The sequence below is a fragment of the Balaenoptera acutorostrata genome, chromosome 1 (assembly GCF_949987535.1).
Source record: "Balaenoptera acutorostrata chromosome 1, mBalAcu1.1, whole genome shotgun sequence".
NCBI classification, from domain to species: Eukaryota; Metazoa; Chordata; class Mammalia; order Artiodactyla; family Balaenopteridae; genus Balaenoptera; species Balaenoptera acutorostrata.
This window is the reverse complement of record NC_080064.1, coordinates 194,372,833-194,388,648: the sequence shown is the minus strand read 5'-3', so window position 1 is coordinate 194,388,648 and position 15,816 is coordinate 194,372,833. Positions and strand designations below refer to the sequence as shown.

Genomic DNA, 15,816 nt, shown 5'->3' with positions numbered 1-15,816 from the left:
ATTACCAATTACGTAATCTAATAAATTATATTTATGTTTACATTATTACATTTCTCAAAAATTTAAAAGTTACAAAACTTCAAAATGCCCTTCAATTTTATTTGGCAATAAAGCTCATGCCATGTATGATCTTTAAAGAGATATTACTCACCTCCAAACTACACAAACTAGAACATCCTTTTGACAATATCTAACATAAAGCTGTTATACATTATTTTCTACAAACCTCACCAGAAATAAAAGAAAAAAACAACACATATTAAAAACAAAACCAAAACACCACATGTGCCAGCAGTCTAATTAGTCACGCTTCTTCCCATTTGAAAAATGATCTCCCTAAAATTTCTTTAACTATTTCAAAAGTAACCTATTCCTAAAGACACTAAGTGTCTGAGATTTACATCAGTTGGAACAATATGCCATTAATCATTATAACTGGCTTTTTATCAATCAAAGGAGAGAATTCACTATAGCATAAGAAAAATGAGTGATCAAATACAACCAATTATCTAGTTAAACATTTATAAGACCCCAGTATTTGTATCATTTAATCATCATTAGTTATACTACCCAGCATAATCACTATATCCAAATTATGTAACCAGAAATACTGATGACCTTTCCCAGCATTTCATGAGTAGGATAATGATGAAGACACTCCCATCTGCCCCATGAGCACCACCAGCCATACCTGGTAAAATTAAATATGGCAAGCAAAAGCCTTTCCCTGAGAGAAACAGAGACAGACACAAATAGAGGGGAGAGGTTTTCTACAATGTATTCATTTATTCCTCAGTTATTAATAGAGGAGGGAGATTAAACAAATACATAATCCAAAACAATAAAAAGACAATAAGCAAATACATACTAGTATCTAATATTTAAGCACTATGCAGAGAAATAAAATAGAGTGATATGATGGAAAATGAGTGGATGGTTATTTTAGAGTGGGTAATTCTGGGATGACCTTGGTGAGAAGGCGACGTTTATGGTGAGATTAAAAGACCCGAAGGAAAAAAAAGGGCAGAAAGAAAACCTGGAGAACATGTCTCGAGGAAAGAATGAGCTGGGTGTGTTGAAGGAACACTGGCTGGAGGATGGAGAACAAGGGCGACGGGGTGAGGAACGAGGTTGGAGGTGAGCATGACAAAACCACACGGCACTCTGACAGCACCAGTGAGGGACGTGGGTCTCCAGCAGGGAAGCACGGTACTGCGAGCTAACACACATTTTACAGGGACAGCTCACGACGCTGGTGGGGAAGGAATGGAGAGGAGGACAAGTGAAGCAAGAGTGGAAGGAAGCAGGGAGGCTGGACAGGAGGAAGTGGACCCGACCTGACTGCTACAGGGAGGTGCGAACAGCAGACGGAATCAGGATATGATCTTGAGGTGGAGGCAAAGGAGCTGCTGAGGAACTGCATATGAGGAGAGAGGGGCAGAGAGAAATCAAGGATAAATCATGGATCTGGGGCTTGAGCACCTCGATGGATAGTGAAGCCACTGACCGGGATAATAAACAAGGCTAACGAAGCAGCAGTGTGGATAGAAGGCAGGTAATAAAAATGTAATACAGGATATAAGACGACACAGAACCAACCACTGGCAGAGAAACCTGTGCTCCAAGAGCATCACCGGCAGAGCGTCGTCACCCTCACCCTCATCCTCATCTCCATCATCGGGGTTCTTTCTACGTGCCAAGCCCGATACTAGAAGCTCCATAGCTCATAGGAGGTAAAAACTATGATCCCTCTAATTTATTGATAAGAAAAGTGAAGCATACAGATGTTCAATAACCTGTCCTCCATCACACAGCCAGAAAGTGGGGCATCCAAGAATTCACCCCAGGCAATCCGACTTCAGGGCTCAGGCCCTGAACCACCCCACTAAACAGCCAGCGCTTCTGATTCCTCCCAGCTCCCCCACGTGTTCCTCCCCATATAAATTCGGGTGTCCACAGGGCTCCATCCTCAGCCTTCTCTTCTCACTTGGCTCATCCCTCTGGGTCACGTAACCCATTGTTCCACCTCTTCCCATCTGTTGGTTCTGGAAGTTAGTGTTGAGTTAAACTGATCCGTGGTGCTCCCCTAACCCTCTACTGGATACCCTTTCAGAACTCTCCTAGAAATTCCTCCTCCTCCTCCATCCCCCTCTTCTCCTACACTGAATGATATCCAGTCAAGAAAAATAAATAAATAAAAGGAATGCATAATTAAATGTATTCTACATAACTGTTCCTGGAAAAAGAAGTGCTTATCAAAATTTCTAAATCTGATGAATATTTGTTTTATGAATATTTAGTGAGAAAGATGTATGAAACATAACCACAGTCACATGAAAAAGTCGTAATATTCACATAATAATAATATAAAGGGAGACAAAATATAAAGGTATGCTAAATGTAAAATGATACAACCGAATTCTAACAAACACATTAGAATCTATACATTCAACGTTGCCCTTTAAACAAGCACCGTGAGAGGATATGGACTTACTCCAGGAAGCCTTCCAATACTGAAAATATGTTTGAAATTCCTCCTTGGATTGTAATCAGTTTGTGAATCACATGAAAATTACTGGTCTCATTTAAGAAGATATCTCATTTTGATTAAAAGAAGAATACCAAGACTATCTACTTTTTTCACCAAGTACATACTTGGCTCCAAAGGATTTCTGAATCTTCCAAATAGTACATTCACCCTCAAAAATGGAACAATTTTCATTACTGTATTTATTAAAACTATATTTCAGGCTCTGAATGCAATTCCAAATAGAACTGGGAAACTGTTTTGATTAATGTCGACCTCATCTTTGCCCACATCAGACTATTCAAACAGAAACTTCCAAGAGAGCAGATGAGAGAATCCTTACCGTATTCCCATTCTTTTAAAAATCATCTAAATTTCTCAAGGCATTTCCTTTAAAATTTAAGGAACACTTACCCCTAAATATGTAAATATGAACAACCAATCTAAATTCAAAACTCAACTAAGCTTTAAATATTTTGATATCACTTCTCATCTAACAGATTTCTTATTATTCTATATTGCCACATAGTCTTTTCCTAAAATAACTCTCAAGTAACTAAAATCTATACAACATAATATAATTAGATTGATCAATATTTAGTTTTCACTTAGAGATTAACTCATTCATCCAACAAATATTTATTGAGTACCCATGACCTACTACTCATTGATATAAAGCATGATCTACAGAAGTGAACACTGCACTGCTGGTATAGCATATTCTGATTTGTTAGAAGCATACTAGTGTAAGAAATTACCCAGTAATCATTACTTTTCTGAGAGTAATCTTCTTGTTGTCTTCCAAATTACATGTTTCCTCTAGGATAACACTTTCCTTAGGGCCTCTACCATGTAGTTCATCCACATTATAATGAGCCTTTATGCTATTAGGTTCCATTAGGGACTAAATCTCCTTGAATGGCTCCTGAGACCATTACTTCAGCATCTGAGATTTGGAGCCGAAAGAGAACATGGTATAAGCAAGACACGACTGAATCTGTGTCCAAAATAGGGAAAGACACAAAATGCAGCTGGAGAAGAAAAAGGCGACCAGATGATGCAAGACCCTCTACGTCACACAAGGAAATGCAGAATCCACCCTAAGAACCATTAGGAAGTGATACAATAAAAAGTACACTTTGGAAAGATGACTTTCACTACAATGTAAAGAATGAACTAGAAATGGTAAAATGAGAGGTAAAGAGATCAGTTCAGAAGCTTCTGCTATAATCCAGGCAAAAGGTGGCAGTAATCTAAATAAACTACAGTAGTTACCGTCAGGATGTAGAGAATTAGCAGATTCAAGAGCTATTTAGGGAGTAAAATCAAGACAAGAGGAAAACTGCCTAAATATAAAGCATGCGATTCGCCTGTTTGTAGTTTGGACGACTAGATGGACGGTGCTAATAGTCACAGGCAAAAGGACAATCTTGGGCAGGAAATAATAAATTCCATCTTGAAGACTAGGAGCTTGAGGTACCTATAAAAATATCAAGAGTCACGGTGATTGAGAAGATCAGACTGGCCAGGAAACGGATGAGGAGCTTTTTCTGTGAAACTGAAGAGTGAGACAGACCCGGAGCCAATCCCAGCCCCGCCACTTACTGGCTACGTGACCAAGAGTGAGTTAGTTCATTGGTCTGAGCCTCAGTCTCTTCATTTGTGAAGTGTGACAGATAAAGCCTCCTACGGCTTGCGTTAGGAATAAATGAAACACACATTCACAACGCTTCGCACAGGGTGCGCGCGCTGTAAGAACTCAATCCGCAGCAGGTACTGGTAGCAGCAGCAGGGCTACTGCCCTGGACAAAAGCCAGGAGCCAGGGGCCAAGTGTCCAACTAGTGCGAGGGGTCATGAGGAGGCCAGGAGACAACAGCGACAGGGAAGGTGAACGCCCTTTCTTCGGGTGGCAGAGCCTCGACGCAGCAGGTTTCAGCCCTCCCTACCCCAAGAACAAGGAGGAATCGTGGTCTGGAAGAGGCTCTGTGGATGGACAGGCTGCCATCCGACCCCCGATCCTCACGGCGTGGGGTTATTAGAGAGCCAGCAGCCGCCACTGAGAGGGTGACGGGAAACAGTGTCCTTGGGGGAAAGAGGTCTGTTCCAGTTAAACCAAGGAGGTGAAAAAAAGTCCATAAGAAATGGAGGGATGTGGTTTTTTTTTTTAATAAACCATTTAATATATATTTACTTTTGTATATAGACTGTTACCCAAGAAAAACAAAAATGGTAAATTAAGAGTTCAGACATCTTAGACCACACCTGACTTCTGGGCTCACAAAGATGTGGAAACCTGTCCTGGAGAAAATTTCTTTCTTTTTCTCTGAGCTCTGCTTCCCTGCTTCAGCGCAGGCTGGTCTCTCACACCCCAGTCTAACAAAGCGTTGCCAAGAATGGCTTCCTATCGTATTTTTGATGTAGGTACCAAGGCACAGGCCACTGCTTGAACTTGTGCCAGGAAGAGAAATTCCAAAGACATTTATGTATCTTAATATTCATTTAAAAGGCGGTACTTGAAAAGATGGAGAATGGGTTGATCTGACACCCAGTTTGTCTTCAACAAGCATTTACTGAATGCCTACTACGTGCCCTAGGTACCACTCCAGGGTCTCGGGATGAAGCTTATACTCTAGAGAAAGCAGACAATGAAAAAGTGAAAAGGCGATCAATTCTACACAGAAAAATATGGCAGCAAAGGCTTACTGGGTGGGTATGAAGGTTCAATTTTCATTAAATGATCAAAGAAGGTGATAGTTAAATATACCCTGGAAGATGATGAGTTAGTAAGCCTATGAGAAACTACTAGAAGGTTTTAAACAGACACAATTTGACTGAAATTTTGTATTTTACATTTAAAGTTTATATAACTTTTATTGAGAGCAGGCTGAAGGGAGGCAAGGATGGAAGCTGGGAAGCTACTGAAATAAGTTACGTGAAAAAGTAAAATTACTTTGACCACAGTAGTAGCAGCAGAGGAGGCAAGAAGTATCCCAATTCTAACTGTATGTTAAAGATGGAGCTGTGGGGTCTGGGAACAGGTGAGACACAACACGAGAGAGCTGGAAGAAGCCAGGGACGTCTCCAGGAGCTTCAGCCTGAGCAAGGGAAGGACGGACCTGCCACCAACTGTGATAGAGAGGCCTGCAGACAGAAGGGTTGGGGGGGACCATTCAGAGTTCAGCTTCACACGTGATCGCTTTGAGACACACAAATTTGAGGTCAAGCAGGCAACTGGATACCTGAGTCTGGAATTCAGGACAGAGGTCCAGGTTGAGATATAAATGTGAGAGTCACCAGCATATGGATCATACTTAGAATCACGAAACTGGAAGAGATCTCCAAGCAGGGATATAGATAGAAAGAGGTCTCAAGCCTTGAAGCCCTCCATTGTTAAGAGGTCCAGGAGGTGAGGAGAAATCAGCAAAGGATGGACCAGTAAGATGAGAAAAACAAGGTTCTTGGAAGCTGAGCAATGAACAGGTTTCAAAGAGGAGAGTACGATCGACTACTGAACGCAGCTGATGAGCCACGGAGGCTGAGGCCTGAGGGCTGACCAGGGACTGAGCACCTGCACATGACCGGGACCTTGACAAGGCAGGCTAGCCGGGAGGGTGGGGAGAAGGCTTCACTGGAGCACACTTCAGAGAGTGAAGGGGGAAATGGGAGACAAACCTGCAAATAAAGCTAAGAATTAGCAATAAAAGGCAGCAGAGAAATAGGTTAACAGCTGGAGAAAAGAAGGCCTTTAAAAGCTGGTTTTTGGTTTGGACTTGCTTTGGTTTTGAGATAGGCTGCGACAGGGGACCCTCTACCTGACCCTCTACCTCTTACTTGCAACTGGGCAACAGGATGTAAAGAAACCATAAGGGACTAAAAATAACTGCACGCATGTGCAGTCAGGCAGTTATGAACAATAAGATACACAAAGGCCACAAACCAACGGCCCCTTCTGAGGTGCCAGGAGCAAAAGCAGGGTCCTGCACAAGATCCCTGCACACAGCACCACCCAGAGGGCGAGCAGACCACCTAAGCCAGGCCTCCTGACAGACCTACCCCACCCTCAGCCCGTTTAATGAACCAGCTCAAGCCCCCTCGGGGAGCAAGCAAGGGCACCTAATGCTCGTTTTCACCCCCCAGCCCCACCCCCCAGCGGCACGAGTCTCAATAAAGCCTTGCCTGAATCTCTCATCTGGCCTCTTACCAACTTCTAATGATTAAAGAGTCCAAGGACCCGAGCAGGTCACGGTTTGTTGTTTAGATGGAAGACAGAACCACACGATGGCGTGCTAGTGAAGGGCCTGCAGAGAGGGGCAAACAGGAGCAGGGGATGGATGGGATCCGGTGGTCAGGGGTGCGCTGGCCTTGGGCACAGTGTGGCTGGTTCATCTGGTGACAGAAAAGGCCAGTCATGTGACTACGTGTCTGGGAGAAGTCGGTGGAAGTTCTCTTCTGATTGTTTCGGTTTTTTAAGCGAAACAGGAAGCAAGGGCATCAGCTAAGTGTGAGGATGGGGGAGACAGTGCTGGGGGTTTGCGGAGAGCAGAGATACGAGATGTCACTGAGGGGTGAGGGAGTGAAGGGGCCAACAACACGACTGCTAGGCAGCTGAGGTTTACTTGAGGTTCACAGTCATGAACTGAAACTGTGGCAGGAGCCCTCTTTCCTCAGAACAGCCGCTGCTCATTCTCCTGTGCCTGAAGTCATTCAATGAAGCAAACTGCCAAAAGGAGAACGTCACACCTAAATTTCTACAAAGAATTCAAAACACACAAGCTGTACTCAGTGCTACTTATAACAAACAGCTTGGCAAAATCAATTTACCAAAAGAAGTAAACTACGTGATGACCCGTATTTCATAAAGTAATTCTGTAAGATGAGCTAAAGGCCGGGGACGGTAATACAACCATCACGTCCCAAACTCATCCCACTCAACACAGTCCAGGGGGGCAATGTCGCTCTGGCCCCCAGAGCGCCCAGATCACTACCCCAAACATGCTGCAAGGTCACCTTCATCTCATCCCTACACCTCGCTTCACAGGGATGCAAACGCACAGGGGGCCTGCAGTTTGGGCCACCAGGAAGCTTAAAGGAATGGTTGATCTACCTTACTGCTTGGGTTGGAAAACTCCCAGACAAGGTTCTCATACCTCAAGCAATAAAAACGAGGAACGTCTATTTTCCTACCTGTAGATCTGGGAAGCTTTCCCTCTTTCACAGGTAGCCAAAGTGTTACACTAGATATCTTCAAATTTGCAAATAAAAATTATAACCTAAGTCCTGGTGATTATCATAATTAAAACTAATCCTCCCTTCTAATCACTCCCATAAATTCTTAAAATTGTGCTCTGATTATAATTGTTTTATATTTATCTTTATGATAAAAAGTGAATGTACCATAGTGCTCTTCACTCAATGATCAGAAATCAAAATACTCAAAAAATGTTAGTTGTAAACTTCCATTGTTTAAAATTAGTCTCATACTAAAATATTTTAGTAAGTATTTTCCTATTTCTCTGTCACCACCTTTATATAGTCTGAATTTTCTTTTTTAAATTAAGCTAAATCCATTGTTCCACCAACAAGAGTCCAACAGGATACAAATCTAGTCAAAACATCCTTTCAGTACTTTCTGGCTTTAGCAGAAGGAATCAAAGGAAAAAGGGAAGGAAAAGGAAGCTGATAGAAAAAAAATTTCCCTAAGTTCAAGAGAATGACAATACACACAAAAAAATTAATAGAGATACATAAATCTCACATCCTAAAGCTAAAAAAAAAGGAACTCACACAGTACTAAAAAAAAGGAACTCTCACAGTAATACGTGAGACCACATATTACACATTACGGGGTCAGAGTATTCATCTCGGAACAAGAAAAAGAAAGATATGCCAAGAATATACATCACTTGTCATTATACAGGGGATTGGTATTTGACACTTGGAAAGCTGACTTCGTTTTCTGTTTATGTCCAGACACGTATTAGCATCACAAAAGTAGGAGTCACTCAGCTAACCATATGTTGCCGTGTATCACCCCGTTATTCAGGCCAATGGTGTGGAACAAAACAAAAGAAGGTTGTCAGCCCCTAGCAGAGCCTGTCCTTTGCCAGCCTTTAAAAATCATGCTACTGAGAGCAGTAACATTTTTCAAAGACTTAATAAGCAATAACGCCTGTAAACTCTTGTCAGGTAATCTCACACCATCAGTCTGGACGCAGAGACAGGAAAAACCCTCCCTCTTTCCCCCACGCCTGGGAGCAGCAGCAGGAGGCAGAGATGAAGGGAACTGTGTGAAAAGAGATGCAGAACCACATATATGGTTCTGAAATGTATGCTGCATGGTCCCAGGAAACCATGACTTTCCTGGCTGGTGAGTCAGTAGAAGGCAAAAATGAAAGTGCTCATTTTTTTTTTCCTTTGAAATTTAGGACTGTTCAAAACAGAATTTCAAAATCATGACATGAACTACCTAATTTTAGAAGTGCTTCTTTTACTGTCTTCACTAGAAACAATATAATACGGGCCCATAGTATCTATGTATGTGTGTAAAACTAGCACTAAGATACGTCTGTATCTAATAGATAGAAACTGCTTACTATAATCTTGGTAATTTATGACCATACACAAAATATAGATGGTAGATCTAAAAAAAAAAAAAAAACAATCATCTTGAAATTAAAGTATTGGCCTTACTCTAAGCTCTAAAGGTTCTCTTTTCTGAATACGGTACAGAGAATTCAGATGGGTGTAACAAAGAAAACAATGTAAAATTCAATTGGGTAAAGGGCTAATTTAAACACGTTCATTTGAAGGCGTCCCTGGTTGGTTTCAATCACACATTCTTATTGAGCCCCTGCTTCATGTGAGGAGCTGTATCACAGTATCACAGGACATCCAAAGAAAGTAAGACACAGTCTAAATCCTCAAGGAGAGTTTAACCCAATAGCAAAGATAAGGAAAATGCCCATGTAAAATGACACAAAGGCCTCAGAAACACCAGAAGAGACATACAAAGGAGGCACCAAGACGTTTCCAAGGAAAAAATATTACATTCACAAAATCAGAAAAAGCTTCATAGTGGAGATGGCATTTTAGATGGTCCTTGAAGGGTGGGCAGGATTTCAAAAATTGGAGAGGGGGATGAGGGCACAAGATGAATAAAGTCAGAAGCAGAAAAGACAGTTTATTCTGGAGGCAGTATTTCCTGCACTGTGCCTCACAGACATGGATTCTGAGAGAAGCCAATAAATGTGCTTAAACAAAAAGGATCCCGTGGTCAAATAAGTCTGGAAAACACTACCCCCCGAAACCCCCTCCAGGAAATTCACAGTGCACCCTAATAATACAGATACAGGGAAGGCTCTGAGAAAGGACTGTCATGAAGCAGTTGTGTAAATCCAAGTCTCCCAAACTTATCTGACTACGGAACTCATTTGAAAGAACATCTATAACAGACCAATTACAAGTACTGAAATTGAATCTGTGATTTAAAAATTCCCAACAAACGAAAGTCCAGGACCAGATGGCTTCACAGGAGAGTTCTACCAAATATTTAGAGATGAGTTAACACCTATCCTTCTGAAACTATTCCAAAAAAACTGCAGAGGGAGGAACACTTCTGAACTCATTCTATGAGGCCACCATCACTCTGATACCAACACCAGAGAAAGATACCACGGAAGTACATCTACCAATTCTTCACTTTCAGAATTACGATCAAGCAAAATTGGGACAAGGCTAGCACAGTAAATTTGGAACACTGTATAAGGCCTCCAACACCAAACTGAAAAAACATGGTATTTATTAATAACAACAACAGAAATGAACTGATGCCTCTGTGCAGGGATGAATGTTATTTTAGACACGTCATCATACATTGGGCTTTAGGGCAAGCATCCATAGTGAATACAGCATGCTAGGCAATTAACTTCTATAGTGTGTGTACATGTTTTGCTGAAACATTCCTTTAACTTCATTTCATGTTATAAAAAAACGAGCAACTACGTAACAGGGGAAACACATTGCTACTCAGAGAAAATAAGAAAAGTGACAGTAACAGAAGGCAGTCGTGGGCAACGCAGGACCAGCCAGAGCAGAGACAGGCACTAGACACACAGGCGCCGCCTTGCCTTTTCTCTTCCTCTCTGAGCCAAACATTAGCTCCCAAAGCCTGTAGGTCATTCAATTCAAGCTAAAAGCTAAAGCTGCCCCCCTCTTTTTTTTCATATTTGTACATGAGGACTAAATATTCTAAAACAGTATTTTATAATAGAAACAATTCTGATTGAAGCTTGGATTCATAACTAGCATTTTTGGCTACTTAATTTCCTAAAGGGACTGTACATGTACTACTTCCTTCCTCACTGCATGTACATCTATGTCTACACACACACACACACACACACACACTCTTATGGCTGCATTTATTAGAACAAATTACCTGCGGTTGGAACTGAGGAACAGGTGGCCCTTGCATCCCTTGTGATTGCTCATCCATCGTCTGAAGCAACAGGAACTTCAGAACTCTGCAAAAAATGTAAAGTTGAAATTTAAATAATACAATCATTACCAGTACATACTTGAGATGAACCTAATGCTTCAAAAATGTCCATTAAGACACTCCATACTCTTATCTGCCATTTGCTAAATCCAAGCTCTGCTTAGCTAACACAAATATTCACTATCTCAGCTAATTCTTATCAAAAGTAGCACGTTATGCTTAGAAAATCCCGTTTTGTGAGATGAAACTCTCTCTTCTCCATTACATCTTATAGATCAAAGAGGCTTCCCCTCTCCCTCCCCGACGTGAGAAGATAATCACCACGGTAAGCTTCCCAGAATTGTGGCTAACGTTTTACATTACTAAAATGCACTTCATCTTCATATTCTAAAAATGTTAGCACTTTTGTTCTTTGTGTCCAACTATAATGCTTACTGTGATTTTTAGGTTTAAACTTAAAAGGCCTGTCCTCATATGAGGGTGTTTACTCTTTTATGCATATATTTTCTGTAATTACAAAACATCCACCCATTAATTCAGTAAACACAGGCTGAAGACCAAGCGTACGCCAAGTCCTGCACAAGGCTCAAGAACTAAACTATAAAACAGCCGACACCCCTGTCCAGGAGCCACTTCTGCACTGATTCTACACAACACCAAGTATCTCTAGGTTCTTCATAAGTGTAATTTTATAACTAAAATCTTGTGGGTTTAAAAAACTAGGGTCCATTTAAATAGGATCAACAGACAGAAATTAAAACACATTTTCACTTCATTATACCCTTTAAAAAGCAATAAAAATATTCTAGACATGGGTTATTTGTATTGCAAATATTTTTTTACCATCTTGTAGAAAACCTTCCCAATGGCATCTTTTAATTAACTTATGAACAGAAATTCATAAATTTAATATGTTCTAATTAAGCAATCTTTTCCTTTATGGTTAATGCTTTTGTGCACAAAATGCTTAATAATTTAAGAATTATTTCCCTACTCTAAATTCTCATACAGTATCTTTCAATGTAAGCTTTATTGCTTTGCCTTTCATATCTAAATTTGCAATTGATCTGGAATTAAAGTTTTGTACAATATATGGTGAAGTCAATATTTAGTTTGTTTTTCCATATGGCTATCCAACTGACTTCAAATCATATACTGAAAAGATTGTCCTTTACCCCACACCCCATTACAGTGCTACTATATCATTCTCATCATATATCAAATGACTGCACACATATATATAATATACCAGTGTATGGTGTAGGTTTATTATAAAGTCTTGTTACATGCTTAATCACATATATGATTTTAATATAAATTTTAGAACCAGCCTGTTTGTTTCTATTTTTTTAAAAAAGCCTATTGAGGTTTTGATTACAATTACATGAACTCTATAGATCAATTTGGAGAAAACTGACATTTTAATAATATTGGGTCTTCAGACCCATGAATACAGGATATCTCATTTATTTTAGGTTTAATTTCTTTCAATAATGGTTTTCAGTTTCAATACTGGTCTTTCACATGTTTTTTCAGGTTATTTCCTAAGTATATTATATTTTTTGATACTATTGTTAATGGTAGGTGTTTTTTATTTCAATGTTCTGACAGCATACAGAACTACAACTGATTTCTGTATATTGACCTTTTATCTTGCAAACTTGCTAAACTCTCTTATTGGTTCAAGTAGACTTTTTGTAGTTTCTTGCCTTATTGCAATGGCTAGAACCTCCAGTACAATGAATAGAAGCAGAGATATCATTTTCTTGTTCCTATCTGAGGAGGAAAGCATTCAGCCATTTACCATTAAGTATAATGTAAGATGTACATTTTTCATAAATGCCCTTAATTTATCAGGTTGAGCTAGTGCCCTTCTATCCTTACTTTGCTGAAAGATTTTATAATGAATAGATGTTAGATTTTTGTCAAATTCTTCCTCTGTGTCTGAGCTGATTATACACTTTTTAAATTGTTAAAATGTTGAATTTTGGTGGTTCATTTATTTAAAATTTTGAACATTCATTTTGGTGAACACTAAGCCAGTATTCATTTCTGGGATGGACCCCATTTAGTCATGATATATAATCCTACTTATGTATTTTTGGATTCAATTTTATATAGTGTTGGATTGGAGGAGAGAGGAGAGGGAAGGAGAAAGAGAATCCCAGTAATGAATTAGAATACATTTTAGTGTGAAATCTGAATCATTAAACAATCAAGAGACAATGCTTTAAGGCTACACATTAAGGCAACATTGGTTATTTAAAATGTGTATAAGCAACAAGGACACTTTTGCAAAACGTAGTATAAATTAAACAGTTTCTCCAGCTTAGGAAAAGAAAAGCTATTACAAGCCAACTACACATCCAAAATGGTATCTTACAACTTATTGCTACTATTCTAATGCAGGACAGATTATTGCTCAAAACTGCACATTTCAGAACACCAAGAAATTTTCATTTTTTTCTTACCTTTTAAGCAAGACAACATCAGAATAAAGACTTTTAAAATTAAAAAAAAAGAAATCTAAATCATTAAAATCAACATTTCACATCTAGTGTCCCACAGATAGTTTCCCAAGACACTTCATAAAAAAAAAGGTTTCCTGGTCAAAGACCTCTGTGAAATACTACTCGCTATATGAATCTCTCTTAGAAAGTCACAGTAAATATTAGCTAACTATTACTAAAAGACCCAAGCAGGCCTGCAGTTAAAAAAAACAACTTCACTTATATTTAACTTATTTAAGCACAAAATGCTTTCTTTGTGTAACATATTTTAATATCCCACAGCTTGACTAATCCTGAAAAGAGAAGACACTATGAGAAATGTGCTAGATTATAACAAAGTGGGTTTCATCACACCTCCTGATGGGTGACAATGTCTAAGCAAATAAAATTATGAAGAAAAGAAGCCAAAGTAAAACAAAACAAAAAAAACACAAAAAAGAAACATAAAAATGAAAGGAAACTTAGAAGTGATTTAACCTAACAATCCGCATAACAGGGAAATCACTTCTACAGTACCCCAGACAGAGGTCAAAGAGCCTCTGCTTAGAAATAAAAGTCTGTATGAAATACTCATATTGCACATAAGCTTAGTAATACAACAAATAATACGCAACAAAATTTTCTTTGCCTGATATCTAACACGGTTCCATGTGTCACTGGATTCTTAATGCTTTTACAGAAAAAGGATATATCAATGTTTGTATACTGATTTAATATCATCATATTTCCAAAGGCCAAATATATTTATATATTATCTCTTTCCACTAATCTCCTCACAAATGAAATAAAAACACATTTAATGTATAAATATGTTAAACATGCATTCAGTCTTCTAGATTATAATTTCCATGATACAGGGATCTACCTGTGTCATCCACAGCTGTACCCCCAGTTCTTAGGTCAATGCTTGCCACAAAATGAGTGCTGAGCAAATATTTATTTAATGAATGAATAAATGTATCTGTCATAAAAACATCAAATAATAATTGCTAAAGTTTAATAAGTCTAAAATCAATGGTGAGTAAAATTATGATCAACTTCAACAAATTTGGCAACCAATCTTCAATTACAAAAGGCTGCCCAAAGAAGGTGACTGGTGACAATGTCTGAATCGGGTTTTAATAAGGAAGAGAAGTTCACAAGGTTTAGACGAGGCAATGAAGAGAGGAAACCTGGGAAAAGGAAAGAACACATCAAAATACCCAAAAGCAGAGCACAACATCTTATAAGTAAAATTAAAGTTGGCAGGTGGTGAGAGATAGCTGGGGGGAGTTAATATCACAAGGTTAGGCTAACAACATAGACAGCTGTCCACTCATGAAAAAGCTTTTATGATATTTACTTTAACCAGCTGGTATCAGAAAGCTAATGCTGGGTTTCAAGAAGCTAAGAGAGGGAAGTTCATTTTTTGAAATACAACCTTTCTTGCTGTGTGACAGAGTAGAGGGGCTCACAACCACAAGCAAGACCAGTCAAGAAGCTACTGCAACAGTCCAGATAAGAGGTGATAAGGGCCCTCACCAAGGTCTCTTACTTCACCTCAACCAGCTTTCAATACAACTTTCTCACTTTCTGCAAATGTTCTGTGCCCCATATTCTCCTGGATTTTCTCCCACATTATAGCTACTTTTTCTAAGTTCCTTTTGCTATCCAACATTTATGTTGGAGTGCTCTATGACTTGAATTTTTATTTTTTTTAAACCTACATTCTCTCAAGGCAACCCATCCAGTCCCATGACTTTGATTACTAACCATGGATGATTACTCTGAAATCTCTCTCTACTACACGCATCTGTTCTGAGCTCTGAGCACAAACACCAATATCCAAATGACCGCCTGACAGCTTCACAATTCTTGAATAGAAGATTCCATCTCCCATTCGACAAAAAAAAAAAAAAAAAACAAAGGCAAGCTTCTCTAATCTTCTTTATCTCTTTACGTGTATCACCATCTACTCAGTTGATCCAGCCCAAACTTCTTAAACTTATGGGTCTCAGGACCTCTTTATCTGAGAACCGCAAAGACCTTTTGTTCATGTGGATCATGGCTATCAGTATTTCCCACATTAGAAATAAAAACTGAGAAATGTTTAGAATACATACTAATTCATTTACAAATAACAGCAATCACTACATGCTTATAAATAACATACTTTTATGAAAAATAGCTAACTTTTCAAAAATTAGAAGAGAAACATTGTTTTACATTTTGTAAATTTCTTTAATGTCTATCTTCTACATTCGGGTTGTTGAGATATGTTGTTTTGGCTGAAGTATACTTT

At 39.1% G+C, this 15,816-nt stretch overlaps 1 protein-coding gene across 9 annotated transcripts in view; it reads right to left on the bottom strand.

Annotated features, from left to right (window-relative positions):
• NEK7 (NIMA related kinase 7) overlaps positions 1-15,816 on the bottom strand; it is a 146,862-nt gene that overhangs the window by 82,607 nt on the left and 48,439 nt on the right. For all 9 annotated transcript variants that reach the window (XM_057544815.1, XM_057544814.1, XM_057544810.1 and 6 more), the window contains one exon: positions 10,966-11,050. In XM_057544815.1, the coding sequence (XP_057400798.1) occupies positions 10,966-11,022 (57 nt within the window). In that variant the 5' untranslated portion in view covers positions 11,023-11,050. The remainder of the gene's footprint in view (positions 1-10,965; positions 11,051-15,816) is intronic.